The sequence below is a fragment of the Podarcis filfolensis genome, assembly GCF_964270895.1.
Source record: "Podarcis filfolensis genome assembly, chromosome: 5".
NCBI lineage: Eukaryota > Metazoa > Chordata > Lepidosauria > Squamata > Lacertidae > Podarcis > Podarcis filfolensis.
In genome coordinates, this window is record NC_139608.1 from 21,655,891 (window position 1) to 21,681,826 (window position 25,936).

Sequence of the window (25,936 nt, forward strand, 5' to 3'; positions counted from 1 at the left end):
TTTAAGCTCTGGGTAGCCAAGCTCAGACACGTGTTACAAATCCATGCGTGTGTTGACAATAGGCTGCAACAGATTGGTAATGGGTTGCTTTAAAGTCGCTTTATTATTATTATTATTATTAGAATTTATATACCGCCCTATACACAGGGGTCTCAGGGCGGTTCACAGAATAAAATCAAGATATAAAACCACAAAATACATAATAAAAACAACAACAACACTTTAGCACCAGATAAAAAAATAAAAATCGCTCCCCCCTCCCACTATATTTGGCCAGAACAAAGGCGGCAACCCTAGTTAGGACTGCGCTGTACACAGTTTACGGCAAACCACGAAGGGGAACCTAGGAGAAGGACGGAAGAACCCCGGCGTCGACTGAATCTTTTTTATTGCAGCAGCAGCAATGAAGGCGCGACTCCCGCAAGTGTCCGGCAAGCGGCGCTGCGCCCTGGTGCGCGCGGAAGCCCGAGGAAAGGAAGGCGCAGGCAGTGGCGGCGCCTGGTCAGCCATGGCGGGGCAGCGAGGCGGGGAGCCGGCGAATTACATCTCTCGCCTCTCGGCATGGGCGGACGAGCACCTCACCCTCGTCCGGGTAGGAGCAGTGGCGAGGGAGGGAGCCGGTTGGCGCCTCGGCAAGGCGCGCTTGCTTGCCTTCGCCCTTAGGTCTTTGGGGATAGGCTCAAACGAAAAGAGAACGGCGACGACCAAGACAATAAATGGGAATGTTGAATTTCTGTAGCCCGGGATCCCTGCGGCTTCTCCAAATATGTCGTGGCCGCGCACCATCATTGGGGATGGGCACTAAGCATATGCTCAGAGGCGCTCTTTCCTTTCTTGATTGCGTCAGGCTATAACAGGGACCCGGGTGCGGATCGAGGGAAGAACATGGGAATCCCCTCTGGCTTGTTTTGGTTCCGCCTTTGCTCACATGCACGATTTGCTTCACTGGCTGAGGGGAAAACAGGGGATGCGTTTGGTCCTCCTTGTGAGGGAAGGGTTTAATTTCGTGGAGTCAAACGATGTTCCTTCGCAGTCCAAAGACGTTAGGAAATACTAACTTGTAAAGGTGTTCTCCTTCCTTCAAAGTATACAGTGTGTTTTGTCATGTGGGGCAAAGAGGAGTTGGGGAACGGGGGTGATGCAGACTTGGGAGATAGTTCTGGAGAAAAGACCGAATGCCACAGCCACCAGGTCTGTAAAAAAAGGTAAAGGATCCCTGACAGTTAAGTCCAGTTGCAAATGCATTTACCTTCCTGCTGGAGCGGTACCTATTTATCTACTTGCACTTTGACGTGCCCGCCGACCTTCCGATCGGTAAGCCCTAGACCAGGCTTCCTCAAACTCAGCCCTCCAGATGTTTTTTTGGCCTACAACTCCCATGATCCCTAGCTAGCAGGACCAGTGGTCAGGGATGATGGGAATTGTAGTCTCAAAACTTCTGGAGGGCCGAGTTTGAGGAAGCCTGCCCTAGACTCAGTGGTTTAGACCACAGCGCCACCCGCGACCCTACCAGGTCTGTAGCCCTGGTCTAAATTGTGGCTTCAAATTACCGTACACTTTTAAAGACCACAGGAGATTTAGGCTTTATTTGGTTTAATTTTTTTAAAATAAGCTGTTCAATTAATTAAGGCAACATTTTAACTGTTCAAAATATTTTTAATTGATTAATTGTCTAAACTGGAGATTTACACCACATCAGCTGGAATCAAGGGGTCTAGAGGGAAATTCTTCAGGGGTGCAACGTCTTGAATACTTGTTGTCTTTTTTCCTCAGACAAAACACATTTTAAGGTTTATGGCAGCACATATATCACAACCTTTTTGAAAAATGTTTTCAGCTTCAAGGCTGAAGTTCTAAAAGCCATTGCAGTAAAGAGATATTTTGCTTGGTTGAAACAAAAGCAATACAGTAGCTACTTCTGAATTCTCAGACTAATTGCACTCGTATGCACAGAACAAAGTCAGTTTATGAGGCTTGTCCCTAACAGGCGTGTTTAGAAAGGATTGATGTATGCAAATATCAGGAGATCAAGAAATCTAGGGCAGTAGATCTAGCACTAATGATCAGGAAAAGCCCGAGCATAAACGTGTGTTAAAAATAAAATTAAAAAATTGGAAGCTTGCTACTATCCATGCTTCCCAGAATACTCATATGAAAAATTATGCACATGCCGTAAATAAAATTTAGAGGATTAATCTATTGCAATTCATTTCACTGAGTTGCTGCTCTTCCTGCTTAGACTCACTCTCACTAGCAGAGATTTGGACAAGTCGTGAACAGCAGCAAAGGCTTGCATAGACCCATTTGAAGCTGGCTGCATAAGGAGAGGAGGTGTGGAAGAGTATCTGTTGCTATTCTCACTCTGGAGAGAGGAAGTGAAAGTGGTTGAGGTTCAAAATAATGAGTGAGAGTGTTTGTGTGTGTGTGTGTTCCTTTTTACCAGAGGCTATTCTGGGAGTCAGATGGGAGACCTCTGGGTTCTGCTGGGCTACCTGCGGAACCTGGGTCAAAACCAGTAAACAAATAAAAATCGGCAAAATAGATTTTCAATATGTCATATTTTCTAAGATTTATAAATGACTGGCTCATTTGTGATGGGCAACAGTTTCAGAATGGCAACATCTCTGAGCAAATTCAATATGTCCATCATCTGTAGTTTAGTGTGCATAATGCTATGATGACCATGTTCAAAATATGTTCCTAAGCATATTTACTCATAACTCAAAGATGTTTCAGTAGTGGTTCCTTGCCATCCTGGGAACAAGTGAGAAGGGGGGTGCCACAGAGTTCTGTCAGGGTTGAAACTGGGTATGCTTAGCCTGGAGAAGAGGAGAGAGAGATGATATGATAGCCATCTTCAAGTATCTGAAAGGTCGTCACATAGAAGAGGGAGCAAACTTGTTTTCTGCTGTTCCAGAGGGTAGGATTTGAACCAATGGATTCAAGTTACAAGAAAAAAGATTCCATCTAAATGTTAGGAAGGAATTTCTGATGATCAGAACTGCTTTGAGAGTGGAATAGATTTCCTTGGAAGGTGGTGGACTCTCCTTCCTTGGAGGTTTTTAAGCACAGGTTGAGTGGCCATCTGCCAGGCATTCTTTAGCTGTGATTCCTGAATTGCTGGGGTTAAACTAGATGACCTTTGGAGTCCTTTCCATCTTAGAAGTCCCAAGTATTTTAATGAGGTTTGGGGTTGCAGTTGCTTGCATTTTAGCACAATCCCATGCATATTTACTCCAAAGTAAGCTCTACTCTAAAGCCGCTTTGAGGTTTGTTTGCTTTTTACTACCAAGTGGTATATAAAATTTATGGAGAGGGGAATACAATCCCAAGAGTAAGCCATGTGGAATTAAATAAGACTTACTTCTGAATAGGCCCAGTCTGGATTGTGCTGCTCAGCAGATGCCCAAAAATAATTATAAATTTTGTATCATTTACTTTACTTTTATTTATTTAACTTTTTCTTTAAATAATGGATTGCTTAGAGAAAACTAAATCTGAGATCCCTTTGTAAACTTAGTTTTGTTGTTGTTGTCTAGATTAACTGAAACCTAAGTCAGAAAACCTTTCTGACACAAAACTGTGGCTGCTCTCAGATATGTATTTTTTGCTTTCCTCTTTATAACGATAGCATGCTCTGGCTTCGGTTAAATGAAAGTCATGCAGTGGAGACTTAAACAATTTATGAAATAATTTATTATGTTGTTTTCTGCAGAACATCAGCACGGGAATGGCGATAGCTGGAGTAATTTTACTTGCAAAGAGTGTAAAGTTGGTAAGTTATGTATTGAATTTAATAATGTTTATGAGTTGCCTGAAGCGGTTAGGTGCTGCACATAGCACAAGTTCAATAATGAGCAGTAATTGCTTGCTTATCTGTAATTTTTAGCCAAAGTCTATTATTGTGTAATTGAGCCTTTTCAATCTGAAGTGTACTTTTAGCAGAATATTTAGATCTCTAGCCTGCTTGATCCCTAGAGTAAGCTGAAATTTGAAAACACAACCAGATTCACTGCAGTCAGTTTTCTAACTAGAATGAATATAAAATAAATTACTCCCTGTTAAAATGGTGGTTTTATCTACTCAGGGCCAATTGAAATGAAGAGGACTTAAGAGTCCTTCCCAGAACTGTCAAGCTTTGTTGATTTTTCATTCTTAGGACTTTAAAAGGTTTAAATGCCCGGGGACCATCATATCTTAAGCAGCATCTCTCCATATATCAATCCACATAATCATTGAGATCCTTCAGGGAGGGTTGTAATTGCCAACTAGGTAAGCTTGGCTGATGCATGGAACAGGGGCTTGTCACTCATGGCCCCTCCTCTACAAGAAGACCTGTCAAAGCCCATCATCACTTGTTCTTAGAAACAAGACTTTGGGGGTCTCATTTAACATATTTAATTATACTTAACGGTGCACCACATTTTGGCTGTTCAGTTTGTTGTGAAAAGACGACATCCAGCTGCTCCAGTTTCTCAGTTAATAAAAATGGCCTAGAATATATAAATACAGGCATGAAATATCAGTTTGCCTTAAGCTAGGAATATTTTTTTGTTGGGGAGGGGGTCATACCTCTGGCGAGAGATACATCGTGTTCCTTCTGGGGTAGTTCACCATCTTTGATCTCCACCCTGCTCTCACTTGTAGCTCTATAGAAACGCTGGCCTAAACTATTTACTCCGAACCTATTTCAAAATTAGAAAAGAGTATTTTGGCTTCCAAAAAAAAAAAAAAAAGGCAGTCTGAACAAAACTCCTGGTCTCTCTAACTGAATGCCTTGCTAAACAATGAAACAAAACCCTTCTGGAAACTGGTCTCCGGTTTCCTGAGCAATAGCTCCCCAGCCCCATCTGTGCCATTCCAGCTCAGGTATGGGAGAACCATTTTAGAAATATATTCACAGAAAATTCAAATCTCCCCACCAGTTTTTATGATGAAGATTTGGCAGAACTGTCATGGCTCCTGCAATGGAGTCCGGTTACAGTGGAAGAAGTCTATACATTAATTGGGAACCTGAAGAGTGGTAAGGCCCTGGGAAATAACTTTATCTCAGCTGAATTGTTCATATCAAATCAGCAATGGTGGGCTCCTCTTCTGGTGGCATTTTTTACGATAGTAAATAACTCAGGCAAAGTACCGTCTAGCTGGAAGCATGCAATAGTAGTCCCAATCTTTAAGAGAGGCCAGCCAAACATGCCTTCTAATTATAAGCCAATCAGTCTGCTTTCAACTATAGGAAAGCTGTATGCCCACTTTCTCTGAAACAAACTGACAACTTTTCTAAATGACTATAATATCCTATCTGAAACTCAGGCAGCTTTCCATGAAAACCACTCAACATCAGACCACTGTCTAATGCTGTCCCTCCTAGCCGAGAAGTACACCAGACCTCTACAGGGAAAACTTTGTGGCCTTTATGGACCTGAAATCTGCCTTTGACTCCATCCCCAGATTCCAACTATGGTCCAAATTACATCTAGTACTGAAGGATAAACGTCTCCTATATCTTATAAAAGCCCTGTACTGTGGAAGCAATTAGCAGGTTAGGTGTGGGTTGCAGGGCCAGCTCTCAGACTGTATTGAGATGGACAGCGGAGTGAGACAGGGATGCATTTTGGCCCCTACTTTGGTCAGTTTGTTTCTGAATGACGTAGAGGCAAGCTTAATGGACCCTGATGGCCAGCTTCTAAAAATAGGGATGAGAAATACCCCTCTCTTGTTGTATGCGGATGACGCAGCCATCCTCTCCCGAACCTAGGGCTTCTATTTCATCATTCCAAGTCCTGGAAACATCATTGGTAAACCGCCTATCAAAAGGCAGAGGTAAGCAAACTGGCTATACTATTCTTTTATACAAGGAGACGCCATTATGTTCCATCAGCCATTAAGGTATTTAATGCAACATCTGTCTCTCAACTCCTCTATGCCTCAAATGTCCGGTTCAATGTCCGGAAGTGGCAGAAAGATATTTCTAAATTTGTCTGGCAGGGCAAAAAGCCCAGAATCAAATTTAAAATATTAACAGATGCGAAAGAAAGAGGGGGCTTTGCCCTGCCAGATTTAAAGTTGTATTATGAAGCTGCAGCTTTCTGCTGGTTGAAAGATTGGTTACTTCTTGAAGATACGGATGTCTTGGATTTGGAAGGTTTTAATAATGCGTTTGGATGGCATGCATATTTATGGTATGATAAAGCTAAGATAAATAAGGCCTTCAAGAACCATATTGTCAGAAAATCAGTTTTTAATGTCTGGACAAAATATAAAGACTTACTGGAGAATAAAACTCCGAGGTGGCTGTCACCCCTGGAGGCTAAGGCTCGGAAAAGAGCCAATATGGAGGCCAACTGGCCAAAATATTGGGAGATAATAGAAAAGGATGGTGACAACTGGAAATTGCAGAGTTTAGAAAAGATGAGAGACAAAGTGCGAGACTGGTTACACTATGCTCAGATTAAAGAAGTGTTTAAAAATGACAAAAAGTTAGGATTCCAAGTGGAAAAGTCAAAGTTAGAAACTGAACTGTTAGAACCTAAGACTAAGGTACTTTCAAGAATGTATAACTTGCTGCTGAAATGGAACACACATGACGAAATGGTAAAATCAACAATGATAAAATGGGCGCAGGATATTGGGTATAATATTATGTTTGAAGATTGGGAAAGGTTGTGGACCTCTGGGCTGAACTTCACTGCATGTAATGCGTTGAAGGAAAATGTGATGAAAATGATGTATAGATGGTACATGACCCCTGTTAAACTGGCTAAAATATACCATTCGTCTGATAGCAAATGTTGGAAATGTAAGGAAAATGAAGGAACATTTTTTCACCTCTGGTGGACCTGCCCTAGAGTGAAGGCCTTTTGGGAGAAGATATATAATGAATTAAAAAAGGTGTTTAAATACACCTTTACTAAGAAACCAGAGGCCTTTCTCCTGGGTATTGTCGGCCAGAGTGTGTTAAAAAAGGACAGAACATTCTTTTTGTACGCAACAACAGCAGCAAGAATATTAATTGCCAAGAATTGGAAAACTCAGGAGCTACCCACTGTGGAAGAATGGCAGATGCAACTGATGGACTATATGCAATTAGCCGAGATGACCGGCAGAATTCGAGACCAGGGAGAAGAAAGGATGGAAGAAGACTGGAGGAAATTTAAGATTTATTTACAAAAATATTGTAATTTGGTTGAGTGTTGAATTGGATGCCAGTGCAGACAATTGTCTACCATTAAATTAGATTTAAGGCTGAATTATATGTCAAACCAAATTAAGATTATTAATTAAGATGAGTTAAATGATAATTTGTTTGAAATTAATTTAATAATGATGTAAGTGTATGCGGGAGGTGTGGGGGAGTCCCATGTAACAATTGAGAGATGTTAAATGGACAATGATAAGTTGTGCTTATCTAATATATGCTTTATTTGAAAACTTCAATAAATATATTATAAAAAAAAACAAATGTCCGGTTCAATGGCTCATTCTCCAGGTTTGATGGCTTCCGTGTAAAGTTTCTCCGGTCCCTCCTACAAGTTCCAAATTGTGTTCCAAATGCAATACTATTTTCAGAAACAGGTGAATGTCCTCTATCAACTAAAGCATGGTGGGCTGCCCTGAGATACTGGCTCAAGATCTCAGTCTTTGGCCTAGGGAAGGGGTTACTTCCATACCTAAACAATGAGTTTACCAGCTCATGGATGAAAATTATGGTTAGAAAAGCCTCTTCGATTGGTATTCCACCTTCTCTCCTGTACCATCTGGGCTTTGATTCCGCCCTGGAATCTCTGAGGCAAAGGCTCTGGGACATATCACATAGTGATCTCCGATCTCAATCTCATGTTATCTGTGGCCTATTAGCAGTAGGAATTCACTATGGGTTCGAGTTCCAGACACCTGCATATCTTAGAAATTTGTACCAACATATCAGCATCTTTTCACCAAAGCCAGATTAAATGTATTCCCATCAGAAGTGTTAAACGGCGGACTGAGAGGTATCCCTTATCAAGATAGGATCTGTTGACTGCATGAGGCATATTTTATTGCATTGCGGACAATATGATCAAGCTAGGGAACTATTGATTAAACCACTATTGGCAAATCGGCCGGGTCAATCTGAAGCCTACCATATCAAATATCTTCTGGACAACAAGTCCAATGATATCACAGTGGCTGTAGCAAAGTTTCTTTCAGTAGTCATACGAATCAAAGATCAGCATACCCATGACTAAACAAATAACGCTTCGGTCTCCCTTCCCTGGGGGTTTGTCTGTATGAATCTGTATTTTATTCTGAATCCATGTTATGGGTTGTTGGACCGCAATAAAGATTATTATAAAATAATCAGATTTCAACTGGAATATCTAGGAGATATTTCTCGTTTTTTCACATAATTTGGGACAGCTTTTTCACACATTACTTTCCCCTTACAAACCTTTGTGAGCGATTGGCTGGAAAACAGCCTCATGTGTTTCCTTGAAACTCAATAGACTAGTTGGGCATTAGTGTTTCAAGGTTCTGTTTGTGTCCCAGGCTAGTCACGTATTTCACAGACAAAACATATTTGGCTATTTCCCAGCCAAATCCTTATTTGTTAAGCAAGCAAATGAGGAAAACTGACGTGGAAGGCGGCATTGTAACAGTTGCTTGATGGCCCAAATTAAGCTTCACTTCTTTAAGGATGTAAATCACTAGGATATTAGCTACTTTGTACAGGACTATGTTCTGTGTAAAAACAGCTGCTTTTATATGCGTTCTATTAACTTTCCATTGCTATTTTATGTTGCGTTGTTTCTGTCTCCCCAAATCACCCAGGATGTTTCTCTTAAATTATGTTTGACTTCCTTTCTCAGTACCTGTATGGGTCTTCCAGCACATGGCAAATAAATATTGACTTTCCTGGGCAGTTTTCCACTTTGCGATCTATGTCGATCTCCTCCTATGAGTATATGAATCATTTTCTTGACAGTGTGGAAACCTATATTGTTCAAATGGGGGTTCATAATTTACAGATGAGATGGACAGTAGCATCACTGTGTAATTTTATTTTTTTTAAAAAATCTGCTCCACATGATTTTTGTTTTATTCGCAGAACTATCTGATGAGATACATTGCTTTAGAAAAGGTATCTTATACTGTTGGTACACACTCTCCTTCCCAGATGGAGAACGGGATACCTGTGTGTGTGTGTGTGTGTATGCATATGCAATTTGTTTCATGTGTTCAATTAGTGATGGGCCCATAAGCAATCAAGATTCAAATGTCTCAATGTGCCCACTGGGATTTCTGAAGACCAAATTGACAGCCCCCTGATTTCTTCTTTTCAGGAGCTGTCATCTCAGGCTGGTATTGTAGTGAGTGGCTGTGTGTGAGGGCCAGTGCAGAAAAGTGGTATGTGTGAAGCAGTAGCAATATTAATAGTAGCAGCAGTACCATGAGTAGTAGCTGGCAGTGAGTAAAAGAGCAGATAATGGCAATGTGAGAGACACATTACCACTTCATTGACTATCCTCCCTCTTTGCCATTGGACCGCTTTTCCTCCTGCCATCCATCTGGCTCCTGTTGTTGCATTTAAACACCTCCTTCAAAACTTGGCTGCTCACCATCTTTCTCCAACTGAGTCTTCCACCTTTACTGTTCCCCACCTCTGCCCTTGCTTTGAATTTCATCTTGTATCTTGCAAGCCCGAGGGTGGGCTTTTACATTGTTTTTAAAAGGTAAATGTAAAGGACCCCTGGACGGTTAAGTCCACTCAAATTTGACTTTGGGGTTGCTGCGCTCATCTCGCTTTGGGCCAAGGGAGCCGGCCTTTCTCCACAGACAGCTTTCCGGGTCCTGTAGCCAGCATGACTGAACCGCTTCTGGTGCAACAGAACACTGTGACAGAAACCAGAGCACACAGAAACGTCGTTTACCATCCCTCTGCAGTGGTACCTATTTATCAACATGCACTGGTGTGCTTTTGAACTGCTAGGTTGGCAGAAGCTGGGACAGAGCAACGGGAGCTCACTCTGTTGTGGGGATTCGAACAGCTGACCTTCCAATCGGCAGGCCCAAGAGGCTCAGTGGTTTAGACCACAGTGCCATCCGCGTCCCTTTGTTTTTATATGCAACTTGTCTAGTTGAGATGTAGCCTAGGAGTCGGCTTCAGTGTGTGAGCAGGTCTTGCTATGTTTTTAATTTTAAATTAGTCAGTGCTGTGCAGTTTCTGTGGCCAAACATGGCTTCACTAGAGTATTTTCCATGTAAGAATATGTCATGTCAGTTGCTTTTGGAATGCCAGACTAAGCGCAATCAGCAGACTTGTTTCATTATGTTTATTTACAGAACCTTCGGATGTTGTTTGCAAGGTCTTCTGTTGCTGTGAAGAGACCTTGCAGGACAACAGGAGAGAAGGATTGGGTAATAAATTAATTCCTGGTGGCTTGACCTCCTCAGTAATAGAAGCCAGATGTGATATGAGCAACATAGCAAAAGACCATTCTGGTGGTAAACTCTAGTTACTCTGCTGGGCCCTGCTCCATTTACCAGCTTCTCCTACATCTGTACTGCTTTTTCAGAGGTGGGCATCCACCCTTCACACTTCTCTTCCCCTCCCCACCCCCCAAAACCTTGCTCCTTTTCCTTCTGAGATGAGTTGAGGCTGAGGACCTGATCCCATTGTTTAGAGAGGGAAATGTGCCGAAGTTGCTAGTAGGACGTCTATAGGGCAACATCATAGGTTAAATTTTGAAATGTCCCAGGAATATACTTTAAAATGGTAAAATGCAACAAGCATGTTTGCAAGCCCATGTCTCACACAGATAATAAGGGAACTGTGAGAGGTTGCTCTTCTTTGTTGAGTGTGCACTCATCGGCAGCTCATAATGTGTGAAACAGCTCTTAAGTAAAAAGAAGAAGAAGAAGGGGAGAGGATATACACATATATTTTCTCGTAAGGCCTGATTTTCTTCAGTTGTTTCAAAGTATAGCCCATTCTATGTCAGGGGCTTGAAGGTGAGTTGTGATATGTGGATCACAGAGTCTTAAACTGCTTCGTAGAATAGGTTTATAGAGTGACAACTTGACATTGAGTGATATCTGTAACGGGTTATAGCTTGGAAACATTTGCTGGTATCTTGTTATGTGAATTAAATCATTATAGAGATCTATCCGGACGTTACAAGTTCTTCATTTATTTATTCCCCCTCCCCTGTCTCTTTCCTTTTTTCATGAAAAGACAACCAAATTCACAACTGCTATGGAAATACCAGTGGAATTTATAGAGAAGAACGTTAAGTTGCGGGGACGGTTGCACCGAATAAGTGAACGAGGATTGGAAATTGAACATGTTCCCATTACCCTTCCAATCATTTCATCTTTGCAGAGAAGATGTAAGTAGGATGAAAGACATGCGTGAGCCCATAGCGGCCAAGTTAAACATTATTTAACTATCTGCAAACTTGATACTGTTAATAGCATGATTGTCACAGTCTGTACCTTTCCGCTCATTTTGTCCTGACCTCTCCCTTCCACACAATTCCACCACCCCAATCATGTAGGTAGGTATGTACAAACGCAGAATAACACTTCATGCATTTTATGAAATGGACTGTATTCCAGGAAAGCTTATGCCACAAGAGTCCTTTTTGGTTTTGATGCTTAATAATATCCCAATCTGCCTGGTATCATTGAATAGAATCCCCAGAAAATGCATACGCAAAGAAAATACAATGTGTGCTTAGACATTGCAAAGGAATTTGAGTGCTCTAACTGCACTCCTAAGCTACGTATTTAATTCAATGAGGCTTGCTCTCAGTGAAGTGGGGTTAGGATTGCTGTCTTAATCGCTTTGAGAAATCCATGGGAAATGAAATCCAGCAAAGTGAAAATAGAACAGCAGGGACTCAAAGAGTTGCACAACTTGTTCCACTTAACTCAAAGGCGATTCAGGGTTGCTTTCCCCCCATGCTACATGAGATACAACTGAGGAGAATTTCAAAAGCCATTTGCTTGAGGTCTACCGTTCAAGGAAAAGGTAGAAGAAGAAGAAGAAGAAGAAGAAGAAGAAGAAGAAGAGTTTGGATTTGATATCCCGCCTTTCACTCCCTTTAAGGAGTCTCAAAGCGGGTAACATTCTCCTTTCCCTTCCTCCCCCACAACAAACACTCTGTGAGGTGAGTGGGGCTGAGAGACTTCAAAGAAGTGTGACTGGCCCAAGGTCACCCAGCAGCTGCATGTGGAGGAGCGGAGACGCGAACCCGGTTCCCCAGATTATGAGACTACCGCTCTTAACCACTACACCACGCTGGCTCTTACTGAAATCTAGCAGAAATCTTACTGAGCTGAGCATAACTAAGCCCTTGGGCTAAAAGTCGTTCTTAAGCATAATGATTCTGGAATTCTAGAACTATTGTACCTACCATGTGCTCCTTTCTTACTTCTGCATGGCTTGATGTAGAGATAACATTGTATTTCCATAACAGTGTCGCACAGATGAAAATAACTGCACCGTTGACTGTTTTCCTACTTCAAAGACAGAGGTCCTAGTATTTTTCAAGTATAATCCATCCTATCCTAGCTGTAGAGTGAATATTTTCTAAACGAGGACTACTTCACACGCTACAGCTTGAGCAGCTTGTACTTATAGTATAAAATTTGAAGCACATACTTCTTATTTTCTCAAGCCTTCTGCACGCCTTGGAAACACATGCTGTGGGACTAAGGTTAACTCTCACTCCTTACAGGAGATTATTTACAGGGGTTGTCTATGTTATTTACGTTCCTCGAGTGTTGTTCTGTCAGGTGCACAACGCAGGTGTATAGCCTGTACCATTTAAATAAGCAACGTCAAAATATGTTTTCCTTTTTCATGTCTGTATCCTGACCACTTTTGATACAGAAAGCCGTACAGTACTGTTGGTCTCTGGTGATGGAAGGTTATTATATTCCACATCATTGGAAATATGAATGAATGAAATCTTCATTGCTAAAAGCTATAAGCCGTCACAATGCATAGAATACAAATAATTGATTTAAAACTGAACAACAATAGCAACAGCAGCAAAGCAAAGCAAAGCAAACATACAAAAATGCAAAAATCACACCTGCATAAGTTAAGCACTCCACATCTCACACTTCCCCTTATGGTACTCGTCTTGGTTCCTAGCTCTCAACTTACTTGCAGCCAAGGCAAATTTTGCAACCAGTGCAGTAATAAATACATTTTTGCCAGCAAAATAGAGATTTGCTCAAGGGGAGGTGGGTTGGAAAGAGAGCAAAGGATGTAGTCAAGGAATTTTTGTCTAGGGGATATACCGGTATATAAAGGACACTGTAACAAATAGGGTTCAATGTCCTCCACGTTTCCCAACTCACAGATGCAAAGTCTTTGTTATTAAATCTTCCCCTTAGATATGCAGAGGGCATGCACTGAGAACGCAAAGCTGTAAATACTTTTCTAAGTGGTCCCAGCATGAGATTAATAAAGTCTTGCTCCAGCCCAAAAGATGTTTTATATATTGGATACCAGGATGCGTATGCCATCTGGAAAAGTGAATGAAGGTCCCTCTGTTTAGAGTCCAAATAAATTTTTTCTTTGATGAGTTGCTTGACTCTGTTAGAGGCAAAATTTGGTAGGGAGTCCACATTAATCCCATAATAATGGAGAATCTTGGAAATATTACAAGGCAAATGATTTCTGAAGTTGCTTTGGCTCTATCAGCCCATGGCAAATGTTAAGTTAAAAAAAAAAAGCCCCCAAAACCCACAGTTTTAGCTGTAAAACCAAGAATATTCACTCAAGCTGCGAAATTTTCCATGTAAACCTAGCAGATCAGAACCCCAGCTGCTTAGATTTATTAAGCCAACAAAGTGTCTCTGATAATGTTGTAATTAAACAATGTTATTGTGCATGCATCCTTAGGGAATTCAGATGGTTTATTGCTGATCAGACTTGCTGGTGTGGAGCTAACACCAGATGGCACGGTCTGGTTGAAAGAAGAGGTAAAACCCCCACAGATGATGTGGTTCCAACTTCTGGGAAGAAAGGACTCAGCGCTTGATTGCCTTGTGGTAGTAAGTAAGGTAAATAAAAATGGGGGCAGGGGGAACGGATATGCATCCATGAAACCTAATCCTAAGCATTTATACTCAAGTCCCTCTGTGTTCGCTGGGACTTATTGCCAAGCAAAAATGCATAGAATTGCAGCCTTAATCACTGCATATTTAATATTTTTAAGGTGGGTGGTGCTGTGGGTTAAACCACAGAGCCTAGGACTTGCCGATCAGAAGGTTGGCGGTTTGATATTTGAATTTTTATTGATTTACAAATAAAAGATAAACAAAAAATAAGAAGAAAATAAAAAGAAAAGAAGAAAAAAAAAATAGTACACGTTACATGTTTCACATCAGATATTTCACATTTCCATCTCTTATAAGACTTCCTTCAGCTTGTCCGTAAATCATTCGTGGTAATAATTAAGATTACGCATTTCCTAGCTTATATTGACAATATATATCTCTCTCTCTTCTATTCCCTTTAGTCAATAACTCTTCGTCTTTCACAATGCTTCTTTAAATCCCCTTAACGTTGTTTGTCCCTCACTTATATATTCCAGGTAATCTACATATTTTCCCCAATCCTTAATGAACTTTTGGTCTCTTAAATATCTAATCTTTCCTGTCAATTTATCCAACTCCGCGTAGTCTAATAATTTTGCTCTCCACTCATCCACCGTTGGTATTTCCTGCTGTTTCCACTTCTGGGCTAGCGTTACCCTTGCTGCTGTAACCGCGTAGTACACAAATTTACAATCCTTCTTTTGTATCTCGTTCCCTAGTATCCCCAATAGGAAGATTTCTGGTTTCTTTAAAAACGTATATTTTAGGATCTTCTTGAGTTCAATATATATTTTTTCCCAGAATTCTTTCACTTTTCTACACTCCCACCACATGTGGTAAAAGGAGCCTTCCTTGTCTTTGCATTTCCAGCACTTATTACAAACCTTGTACATTTTCGATAATTTTATAGGTGTTATATACCACCTATAAAACATCTTCATGACATTTTCTTTTATTGTCGTACATGCTGTAAAGTTTAATCCATCTTTCCACAGTTTTTCCCAATCTTCAAATTGTATACTATGGCCCACATCTCTAGCCCAGTGAATCATAACGGACTTGACTTCCTCATCTACTAAATTCCAATCTAACAACATCTTATACATTTTAGATAAAGTTTTCACATCATTGTCTATAATTTCCGTCTGAAATTTAGAGTCTTTATCCACATATCCTCTTTCTTTGCTGTCTTTTTTAAACATTGCATTTATTTGGAAATACTGTAGCCAATCAAATACTAGTTCTTTAACCTGCCCATAAGGTTTCAATCTCCATTTCCCACCTTCTTTAATTAATAATTGGCTGTATGTTACCCAGTTACTTCTCATATTAATCTTTTTCACACTTAACACTTCAAGAGGTGATAACCAGTGTGGAACTTTAGGCTCCAACAGGTTTTTGTACCTTTCCCATATTTCAATTAGTGGACCTCGAAAGATGTGGTTTTCGAATCCCTTATGTACTTTCCTTTTTCCGTGCCACAAGTAGGCGTGCCAACCGAACCTGTTGTCGAAACCCTCCAGATCTAGCAATTCATTGTTCACTAACTTGACCCAGTCTTTCAGCCAGCAAAGACATGATGCCTCATAGTATAATTTCAAATCTGGCAGGGCAAAACCTCCTCTTTCTCTTATATCTGTTAACAATTTAAATTGAATTCTCGGTTTTTTGCCCTGCCAAATATATCTTGAGAGCACCCTTTGCCACTCCTTAAAGACTCCATTCCCCTTAATTATTGGAATGGTCTGAAATAGAAACAACAACCTTGGTAGCACATTCATCTTAATTGTGTTAATCCTTCCCCAAAATGACAGTTTTAGTCTTCCCCACACTTCTAGGTCCTTTCTGATTTCTTTCCACACTGTTTCATAATTATTCTTATATAAGTCTATATTTTTAGGGGTTACCCAAATTCCAAGATATTTAACTTTTTTAACCACCTCTATCTGTGACTGTTGTTGAATTGTTTCTATTACCCTCTGATCCATATTTTTGGCTATCATTTTTGTTTTCTTCTTATTTAGTTTGAAGCCTGCCACATCTCCGAACAGATCTATTTCCTTTAAGATTTCTTCAATTGTAGCTATGGGATCTTCAGTCATTATTACCAAGTCGTCTGCGAATGCTTTAATTTTGTACTCATTATGACAGATTGTTACTCCTTTTATTTTTTTGTTTTGCCTAATTGAATTCAGAAGGACTTCTAGCACCGTTATAAATAGAAGTGGGGAAAGTGGGCAACCCTGTCTCGTTCCCTTCTGTATCTTTATTTCTTCCGTTACTACATTATTTATGATCAATTTAGCTTTCTGCTCCCTATAAATTGCTTTTATCCCATTAAAAAAATCTTTGCCCACTTCCATATATTCCAAATTTTTCAACATAAAGTCCCATGCCACATTATCGAATGCTTTCTCTGCGTCCACAAACATCATTATAGCTTGTTTGTCATACCTGGCAGACAGATATTCTAACATATTAATTATGTTCCTTATATTGTCTCTCATCTGCCTGCCAGGAAGAAAACCCGCTTGGTCTCTGTGGATAATTTCTGATAACAAAATCTTCATCCTCCTCGCCAGAACTCCTGCAAAGATTTTGTAATCTATATTCAGCAGTGAAATCGGTCTATAATTTTTGACTTGGGTTGGATCTGCATCTTGTTTTGGAATAAATGTAATATATGCCTCTTTCCATGTTTCCGGAATTTCTTCTTCTCTTAGGATGTTATTCATAACCTCCTTCAATGGGTTCATCAAGATGGATTTCATCTCTTTGTAATAACCCGCAGTGAATCCATCAGGTCCTGGGGCTTTTCCTCTCTTCAATTCTTTGATTACTTCTACTATCTCTTCTGTTTCAATAGGAGCATTCAATTGTTGTTTTTTATCTGTTGGTATTTTCTGCACCCTTTTATCCTTCAGAAATCTCTCTATTCTCCTCAAGTTGTTTCTCTCCTTGTTTTTGTAAAGGCTTCTATAGTAGTCCAAGAATTCTTTCCTGATTCCTTTTGGATCGCTTATTTCTTCTCCCTCTACTGTAATTTTATTTATTGTGCTCTGTTCTTTCCTTTTTTTGATTTGCCACGCAAGCCACTTGCCTGGTTTGTTTGAGAATTCAAAGTTCCTTTGTCTTAATCTTTTAATATTCCATTCCACCTCTCTATTTATTATTGTGGCAAACTGGGCTTGTAAGATTTTGATCTTTTCTTTTCTTTTCCGACAGTTAGGTTTCTTAATTAGTTTTTGTTCATTGTCCATTATCTGCTTTAAAATTTCCTCTTTTCCTCTCTCTCTATTCCTGTTTTTAATTGCATTCTGCTGAATGAAGTAACCTCTTATTACGGCCTTGCTCGCGTCCCAAACCACTTTACTCTTTGTTCCTTTATCACAATTATCAGCAAAATAATCTGTTAGCTTCTTCTGTGCATTTTCTACAATTTTTTGATCGTCTAAAAGATATTCATTTAATCTCCATCTAAAAGTTCTTTTCTCAAAACTCTCCAACTCAAATTCAATCGGATTATGGTCTGAAATTACTTTGGGTCTAATTTCTATTTGTTTGGTTCTTGGTGTCAATTCATTTGAAATCCAGACCTGATCTAACCGTGACAGCGACTGGTTTGGTTCCGAATAGAAAGTGAATTGTTTATCCAACGGGTGTCTAAACCGCCAGATATCTATCAGGTTACAATTTTTTACCATTGAAAAAAAAGATTTTGGTAATTTCCCTTCTTTGCTTGCTCCTTCTCTCCGTCTATCCATTTCTAAGGAAACCACCCCGTTCATATCTCCCATTAAAATAATTTTCTGATCCATGTACTCGAGTAATTTCTCTTCTAGGTTTTCGAAGAATTCAGTTTTGTTACCATTTGGTGCATAGACCCCCACTACGACCAGATTTTCTCCTTGCCAATTGATTCGAATCGCAATCATCCTTCCCTCATTATCCTTAAAGATTTGTTTGGCTTCAATCTTATTTTTAACATACAATACCACCCCTCTTTTCTTTTCTTTATCTGAAGATTCAAATTCATTCCCTAATCTTTTGTTAATTAGAATTTTTTTGTGTCTTATAGCCACGTGCGTTTCTTGCAAACAAATAATATCCAAATTTTTCTTTTTCAAAAATTGTTCAATTTTATTCCTCTTTTTTTTATTATTCATCCCATTAATATTCCAGTTCCAAATTTTTAACCCCATGGTGCCCACCATTTGCGTGAGTTTCCTTTTCTTTATAAATTCGCCGAGTCTCCTTCTTCCTCCTCTTCTTCCTCCTCCGTCTGTCTTCCACTCCTTTCTTCTTCTTCCTCCGTTTTTGGTTCTCCTGGTGATCCTCCCTCCGCTCCCTTAGCTCCATTCACCTCTGATCTTAATTCCTTATATTTCCTCAAAAATTTCCCTGTTTCTTCTAAATTTGACAACCTGTGTCTCTTACTTCTATACACAAATGATATTCCTTCCGGGAACTCCCATCTAAATTCAATTTTGTTTTTCTTCAGTGTCTGTACCAGTGATTTATAAGAATCTCTTCGTTTAAGTAATCTAATTGGGATATCTTTAAAAATAATTATGTAGTTCCCATCTATGTTCAGCCTCTTTTCCCTGTTTTTTCCTAATATTCTGTTTCTCATTTCTTTATCCTTAAATGTAATCAGACAATCTCCTGTAAATTTCTTTGCTTTTGTAGTATTCACACGCATTCTAAATGCATTCTGCACATTTTTGGCCATTTCTTCTATTGGTATATCCATCCATTCCGCCAATTCTGCTATCAGCCTCTCTTTGATGTTTTCACCTTGTATCTCTGGCACAGCTCTGAGCCTCAAGTTCACTTCCCTCTGTCGGAGTTCATTCATCGCAATAACATCTTTCATCTCTTCCTGTGCTTTATTTAAGTCCATCATTTCTGCTTTGATCTTTTCTTCCTCCCGTTTAATATCTTTTAATTCCATTCTTGTCTTTTTTAACCCTTCCTCTGCATGTTGAGTTCTCCTAAATACTTCTTTTATTTGACCTTTCAACTCACTAACTGTTTCGTCCATTTTTTTATCCATTTTTTCAATTTTATTATCTACCTGCTCTAGTTTGGACTCTAAGTTTTTCTCACTCTGTTTAATTTCCGCAAACATCCTTAAGATATCTGCCTTAAAATCCGTCTCTTGTTTAGATCCTTTCCTCTCACCAGGAGTCCCTCCATTTGGTCCTTTCTTCACTGTATGAGACATCTTATACTCTTATAATTCCCCTTTCCCCGTGCAGTACCCTCCTCCTCTTCCCCCCCGCCAGAATTATTCGCTTTAACCCTCTTAAATTATACAGTTTCCGTTTTACAAATTCTCCAATTCTAGTTCTTTTGCATTGCCCTTCTTATCTATATGTAATCATCAATAATAATATTTCTCCCCTTATATATATTTCAAACAGTCAATACAAAGTTCTTATTGTAGAGTCTTCTTGCCTCTACAAGGTTGGCGGTTTGAATCCCCGCGACGGGGTGAGCTCCCGTTGCTCGGTCCCTGCTCCTGCCAACCTAGCAGTTTCAAAGCACATCAAAGTGCAAGTAGATAAATAGGTACCACTCTGGCGGGAAGGTAAATGGCGTTTCCATGCGCTGCTCTGGTTCGCCAGAAGCGGCTTAGTCATGCTGGCCACATGACCTGGAAGCTGTACGCCGGCTCCCTTGGCCAATAAAGTGAGATGAGCACCGCAATCCCAAAGTCGGTCATGACTGGACCTAATGGTCAGGGGTCCCTTTACCTTTAATGTGGCTGTTGTTTTCTGTAATTCTTGTGTAAGACTCAACAGCACTATCGATGTCTATTCCGAACAGGGTAGATTTTCCAGCGTCTGCTTAAATGAAGAAATCTTGAGACGAGGGCTTGGCAAGACAGTCCGTATTGACGGACTAGCTCACGAATCCCAGATATATTGGAAACTCCACAAGAGGCTCCTTCGAGCTGAATTGAAAGCTGTGAGGAAAAATAAAGGAATCTGGAAAGAAGAAACCTTAATTGAGAAGCTCAAAGAGCGTATAAGAAACAACAGATACATGCAGAAGTTGAAACAGTTTGCAACCTGGCTAAGCAGTCGCCTCTAAAATCGATGGGTTTGTCGAGGAGGAAGAAAACACACACACACCAGATGGAGAAGGATGCAACACTGTATTTTCCTCCTGTCAGAATATCACAACTAATGCCTGGCCTTCTGTTGGTGGCTTCTGCCTTAGGGGAAGAATACGAAAACATCACAGAACATATTTCTGGAGGAGATAGATGCACATAGCGTATTCAGATATTAGTTTAATTCAGATGTAAGTTATCCAAAAGTATAAAAACAGAGACCCAAATCTAGGCCACGTAACATTCCAGCAAGAGAATAAAACTGAAAGCTTGCTTCATAGAGGGAAATACTTGAATTAACTGGGGTATGTCTCATCCATGCATGTGGCTGCTGTCAGTCCCTAATCGTGGAGCACCTGAGTTAGGCAGCAGACAGAGTGGAGAAGCCTTTTTTCCTCCTGTGAGTGGAATATAGGCTCAGTTCCTAGGATTGGGAACCACCGTTCTTAATCAGCTGGTGCTGATTTCTTCTGCTGCATCAGCCTGTGATGAGATGGTAATGTACTGAACAGTAACTTGAATTCCTAAATGCTCTTTTGGGGTAAATTTAGTTCACGGCATCAGCAAGAGCATAACACCTTTGCTGTAAACTGATGCAATTTGACATTGGTGCTGGTTGTCTGCCATCAACTGAAAACGTGGGCATTTGCCACCAGTGGGCTCCGTAGTCTCTGTTCCCAGGAACATTACAAGTGTATGGTATTACACCATGCACGAGCTTTAAAAATCGGAATCACAGTTCTTGGTTTTTGGTTCTGGGAATATATCAGGACTGGTCTAGAAGAAGTTGCTTTCACTTGACACTGGTTGTATTCTGAGGTTTGGTTCTAATGCAAGTGATGCGTGGGGTACTTCGCCATGTTCTATGCTATCTATGTGAGTTGTGATTGGCTGAAATCCACCGAACCGTGTGGGGAAACGGCTTCTCATGAACAGCTTCCCATCCTCTACTGAACAGTGCCTACATGACAGCATTACAAACCACTGCACATATTTGTGGCTTGTGTGAGTTAGGCCTTGGTTGGTTCCATAGGAGCTGAACAGGTTTAAAAGTAAAGGGACACTGTTTACATGGCTTTTGAACTGCTTTCTAAGGTTGCAGTGCCAATTGTACTCTCTTGCTTCAAAGTTCCATTGAAATGGAAATTCATTCCTGTATGACCTTCGTTATGTATTCTTGCCAAGATTAATTGACCTGATTGATGATCATAAGATCTGAGCACTTGACTCATGTTTACTTTGGTGGAACATTATGTATGCCTGTTTGTTCTGAACCATTTAATTTATATGCTTAGCTAGAATTTGGCAGCCCGATGATAAGGCTACTGTTTTAATAATCTTGCTAAACAATCTAGAATATGATAATATTGTACACAGAGGATTAAACATAGTATTTCTCTTCTTGTCCTGTATAATTTTTGAAAATTGCTCCCTTAAAAGGAGTATATCATATATATATAGTCATTAAAAGCTTAACATACTTAGATACGTATTTCTATACCTTGAACAAATGAAGTGACCTTTTCCTCTCTTGGAAGTTCCCTAATATCTTGTTCCTTAGCCGTATAGCTGAAAGCATCACAACTAAAAATGTGGTTTGTATGTGCACAGAGCATCTGTTACTGGCTATGACAGATGGCCCTTGGTGCACGCACAAATTTTGTGGTTGCCAACAGTGAGGGAAGCCCTTTTTGTGAGCCTGCATCTCAGGACTGTACCTTATGTCTTGTCGAAAGGATAAATCAATAGGCAGTGCCATATTACCTGAGAGTGTCGTTATTGTTTATGACTCCTAATAATTAGTACTGTGTGCATGGGTGTATCAACAGAAGAGTGAAGACAGAGTTGAGGAATTGAGCTGGATCCTTTATCAGCTAAGAGGCATTAAATTGGAAAGAGGGGCCTTGGCGAGGGGCTTTGCTTACTGCACTGAACAATAATCATGTCCTTCCTGGACAGTCCTTGGCTCTGCCACAATGCCTTTTTAGTATATTTTTTTAAGGCAGTGCAAAAGCTGTTCCTCCACCCCGCCATGCCTCTCAGCGAACCCAAAACTAGGTTTTTCATTGCAGCAGCTGTGCCGATTGCAAAACACCCATGCAGTATGAAAGAACGAATGAAAATATGCATCCGTGCAGTATGTAATAATAATAATAATAATAATAATAATAATAATAATAATAATAATAATAATTTATTTATACCCCGCCCATCTGACTGGGCTTCCCCAGTCACTCTGGGTGGCTCCCAACAAAATCTTAAAATACCGTAATACATCAAATATTAAAAGGTTCCCTAAACAGGGCTGCCTTCAGATGTCTTCTAAAAGTCTGGTAGTTGTTTTTCTCTTTGACATCTGGTGGGAAGCGTTCCACAGGGTGGGTGCCACTACCGAGAAGGCCCTCTGCCTGCTTCCCTGTAACCTCACTTATCACAGTGAGGGAACCACCAGAAGGCTCTTGGCGCTGGACCTCAGTGTCTGGGCAGAACGATGGGGGTGGAGACGCTCCTTCAGATATACTGGACTGAGGCCGTTTAGGGCTTTAAAGGTCAGCAGCAACACTTTGTAAGGCTCTTCAGTTCTGTTGTGTCACCTTAGCTCCTGATGAAGACCTGAGCTGTCTTTCAACAGAAGCTGGGCTTTCCCAATAAGGAAGGGGTAGGAGTGCAGCTGGGGGCAGGGTATTCAAAGCCGGGAGTTTCCTTTCCCCTCTTCTCCCCCCCCCCCAACTCTGCTCCCAAAATTCAACCAGAACTGATAACACCGAGTACTTCTGTTGTGTAGCATTTCTGGATCAGAGCCAAGGCTCACTGTTTTTTGCTACTTGTGTCAGAAATAATGCCATATTCTGTTCTGTGTTTCCGCTCCCCAGCCCCATTTTTTCTTTTTTCTTTTTTTTTTTTTTGCATTGAATAAATTATTACAGTAATGGAATTTCAGGCAGATGCGGATAAACTTTAAGTATTTGTGTTGTTGTTGCTGCTGTTTTTGCAAGCATTCCACCTGGGTAAAGGGTAAAGGGATCCCTAACCGTTAGGTCCCGTCATGGCCAACTCTGGGGTTGTGGCGCTCATCTCACTTTAATGGCAGAGGGAGCCAGTGTACAGCTTCTGGGTCATGTGGCCAACATGACTAAGCCGCTTCTGGCGAACCAGAGCAGCGCACGGAAACACCGTTTACCTTCCCACCGGAGTGGTACCTATTTATCTACTCGCACTTTGAGGTGCTTTTGAACTGCTAGGTTGGCAGGAGCAGGGACCGAGCAATGAGAGCTCACCCCGTCGCGGGGATTCGAACCGCTGACCTTCTGATCGGCGAGTCCTAGGCTCTGTGGTTTAACCCACAGCGCCACCCGCGTTCCTGTAGGAGTTTCACCTGTAGGATTTCACCTATAGGTTTCAACTACAGGTTTTCACCTGTAGGAGTTATTTAAAGAAGAAGAAAATAAATGTCATGTACATTGCTTTCATTACCTACCAGCAATATTAGACAACAACCTAAAAATATACGCTGTTTGAATGTTTCGAGAGGTAACTTTTGAAAATGAATTTTAAATGACTTGGCTGCTTTTGGCACCAAACATCTCGTCAATAGGTAAGACGAGCATCCTCTTATATTTGCTAGTAACATTTCAGTCAATTTCTACTAATAGCTCAAGGATCACTCCTCATGCTACGAGGCAATTTTGACTGATGAGCAGTGATTGCGGAGAGGGAAGGTTCAAGTCTGTGTTGGCCAACAATGCTATCAGTTTGCATCTCTGTAGGCTACTTCCAGCATCTGTTCCCACACTCCGTAGACCATCCTTGCTTAACCTGGCATCTTTTCGATGTTCCGGACTACAAATCCCATCATCCCTATTGGCCATGCTGGCTGGGTCCGATGAGAGTCGGGAGTCCAAAACCATATTGAGAGCAGAAATCTGGGGAAGGTTGGACTGTTGCTGCCCGTCAGGTTTTGCTCCTTTCTGAAAATGATGCCACTGTTTAAACACTGTGTATGTACGTGTGTATTTTTTTGTCAAGCAAACTTTAGAATTAATAGCTTGGCATTGAAAGAGATGCTGAACTCAATCTATCACTAATGTTTCCTATGCAAATCTGTCAGAGTGCAGTTGTGTTCTGAAATTAATTTGGGAAAGCATGATTATCGCCCCCACCCCCACGTTCTCCCACCAGATGAAAGACAGCAGAGAAGCAGGTTTGCTGGCTTGCACTGTATATAACGCAGGTGGCGCTGTAGGTTAAACCACAGAGCCTAGGACTTGTCGATCAGAAGGTTGGTGGTTTGAATCCCCTTGACGGGGTGAGCTCCCATTGCTTGGTCCCTGCTCCTGCCAACCTAGCAGTTCAAAAGCATATCAAAGTGCAAGTAGATAAATAGGTACTGCTCCTGCAGGAAGGTAAACGGCGTTTCTGTGCACTGCTCTGGTACCCCAGAAGCGGCTTAGTCATGCTGGCCACATGACCCAGAAGCTGTACGCCGGCTCACTTGGCCAATATAGCGAGATGAGCGCTGCAACCCCAGAGTCAACCACGACTGGACCTAATGGTCAGGGGTCCCTTTACCTTTACTATATACCAGAGCATATTCCCCCTTCTTGCAGGGCTGCACTATTGCAGAAGAGGAACTGTGAATGTGTTTAGGCAGGGGCAAAACTAGTCTTTATTTCACTTGGGTCAAAGACCCAGTTAGCATCCCCTCAAGTGTGCACACACAGGCTGGGGGCCTCAATGGCACCTCTCTGGAGGCTTCACCTGGGGCAAAAATCTGGCCAGCACCTCCCCCTCCCCAAGCTACAGCTCTGGTTTAAGGACTTGCCTACATGGTGGTAGTGTCATGCATGTGCTGGGGAGAGTATCGGACTGGTTAGACTGGGATCTAGCATGGAAAACAGCCTCCTCTCTTGAGTTCTGAGAGCCAGGAGCTTCTGGCACCATCTTAAAGAATCATCGAATCATAGAGTTGGACGGGAGCCAAGGGTCATCTAGTCCAACCCCCTGCAATGCAGGAATCTCAGCTAAAGCATCCATGACAGATGGCCATCCAGCCTCTGCTTAAAAACCTCCAAGGAAGGAGAGTCCATCACCTCTCGTGGAAGTCTGTTCCACTGCCGAACAGCTGCTACTGTCAGAAAGTTTTTCTGAATGTTTAGCAGGAATCTCCATTCATGTAACTTGAAGCCATTGGTTTGAGTCCCACCCTCCAGGGCAGGAGAAAACAAGCATGCTCCCTCCTCCATGTGGCAGCCCTTAAGATATCTGAAGATGGCTATCACATCTCCTCTCGGTCTCCTCTTTTCCAGGCTAAACATACCCAGCTCCTTCAACTGTTCTTCATAAGGCTTAGTTTCCAGACCCTTGATCATCTTGGTTGCCCTCCTCTGCACACATTCCAGCTTGTCAGCATCCTTCTTAAATTGTGGTGTCCAGAATTGGACACAGTATTCCAGGTGTGGTCTGACCAATTCGGTTTACAGTGGTACCTCAGGTTACAGGCGCTTCAGGTTACAGACTCCGCTAACCCAGAAATAGTACCTTGGGTTAAGAACTTTACTTCAGGATGAGAACAGAAATTGTGTGGTGGCAGCAGCAGCAGGCCCCATTAGCTAAAGTGGTACCTCAGGTTAAGAACAGTTTCAGGTTAAGAACAGACCTCCAGAATGAATTAAGTTCTTAACCCGAGGTACCAGTGTACAGGACTTGAGGAAGAGTGCA

General features: G+C 41.2%; 1 protein-coding gene across 2 annotated transcripts; it reads left to right on the forward strand.

Moving 5' to 3' along the window:
• Nucleotides 1-434: 434 nt before the first annotated feature.
• Nucleotides 435-21,702, forward strand: LOC310762440 (protein C3orf33). 2 transcript variants are annotated; one of them, XM_083613585.1, is made up of 6 exons: nucleotides 435-592; nucleotides 3,716-3,775; nucleotides 9,089-9,121; nucleotides 11,216-11,369; nucleotides 13,901-14,061; nucleotides 19,930-21,702. In XM_083613585.1, the coding sequence occupies exons 1-6, from the start codon at nucleotides 509-511 to the stop codon at nucleotides 20,194-20,196; spliced, it is 759 nt and encodes a 252-aa protein (XP_083469711.1). In that variant the 5' UTR covers nucleotides 435-508; the 3' UTR covers nucleotides 20,197-21,702. The 2 variants fall into 2 exon arrangements, with proteins under 2 accessions (XP_083469711.1, XP_083469712.1); XM_083613586.1 differs by lacking the exon at nucleotides 9,089-9,121 and having other exon boundaries at nucleotides 436-592.
• Nucleotides 21,703-25,936: the final 4,234 nt, after the last annotated feature.

Excerpts from the sequence above, each read along its gene's own strand:
- LOC310762440 (XM_083613585.1), top strand. The coding sequence starts at position 509 with ATGGCGGGGCAGCGAGGCGGGGAGCCGGCGAATTACATCTCTCGCCTC. Across the intron at positions 9,122-11,215 it reads GATACATTGCTTTAGAAAAG|ACAACCAAATTCACAACTGC; the intron begins GTATCTTATACT and ends TTTCATGAAAAG. Across the intron at positions 14,062-19,929 it reads GCCTTGTGGTAGTAAGTAAG|GGTAGATTTTCCAGCGTCTG; the intron begins GTAAATAAAAAT and ends TATTCCGAACAG.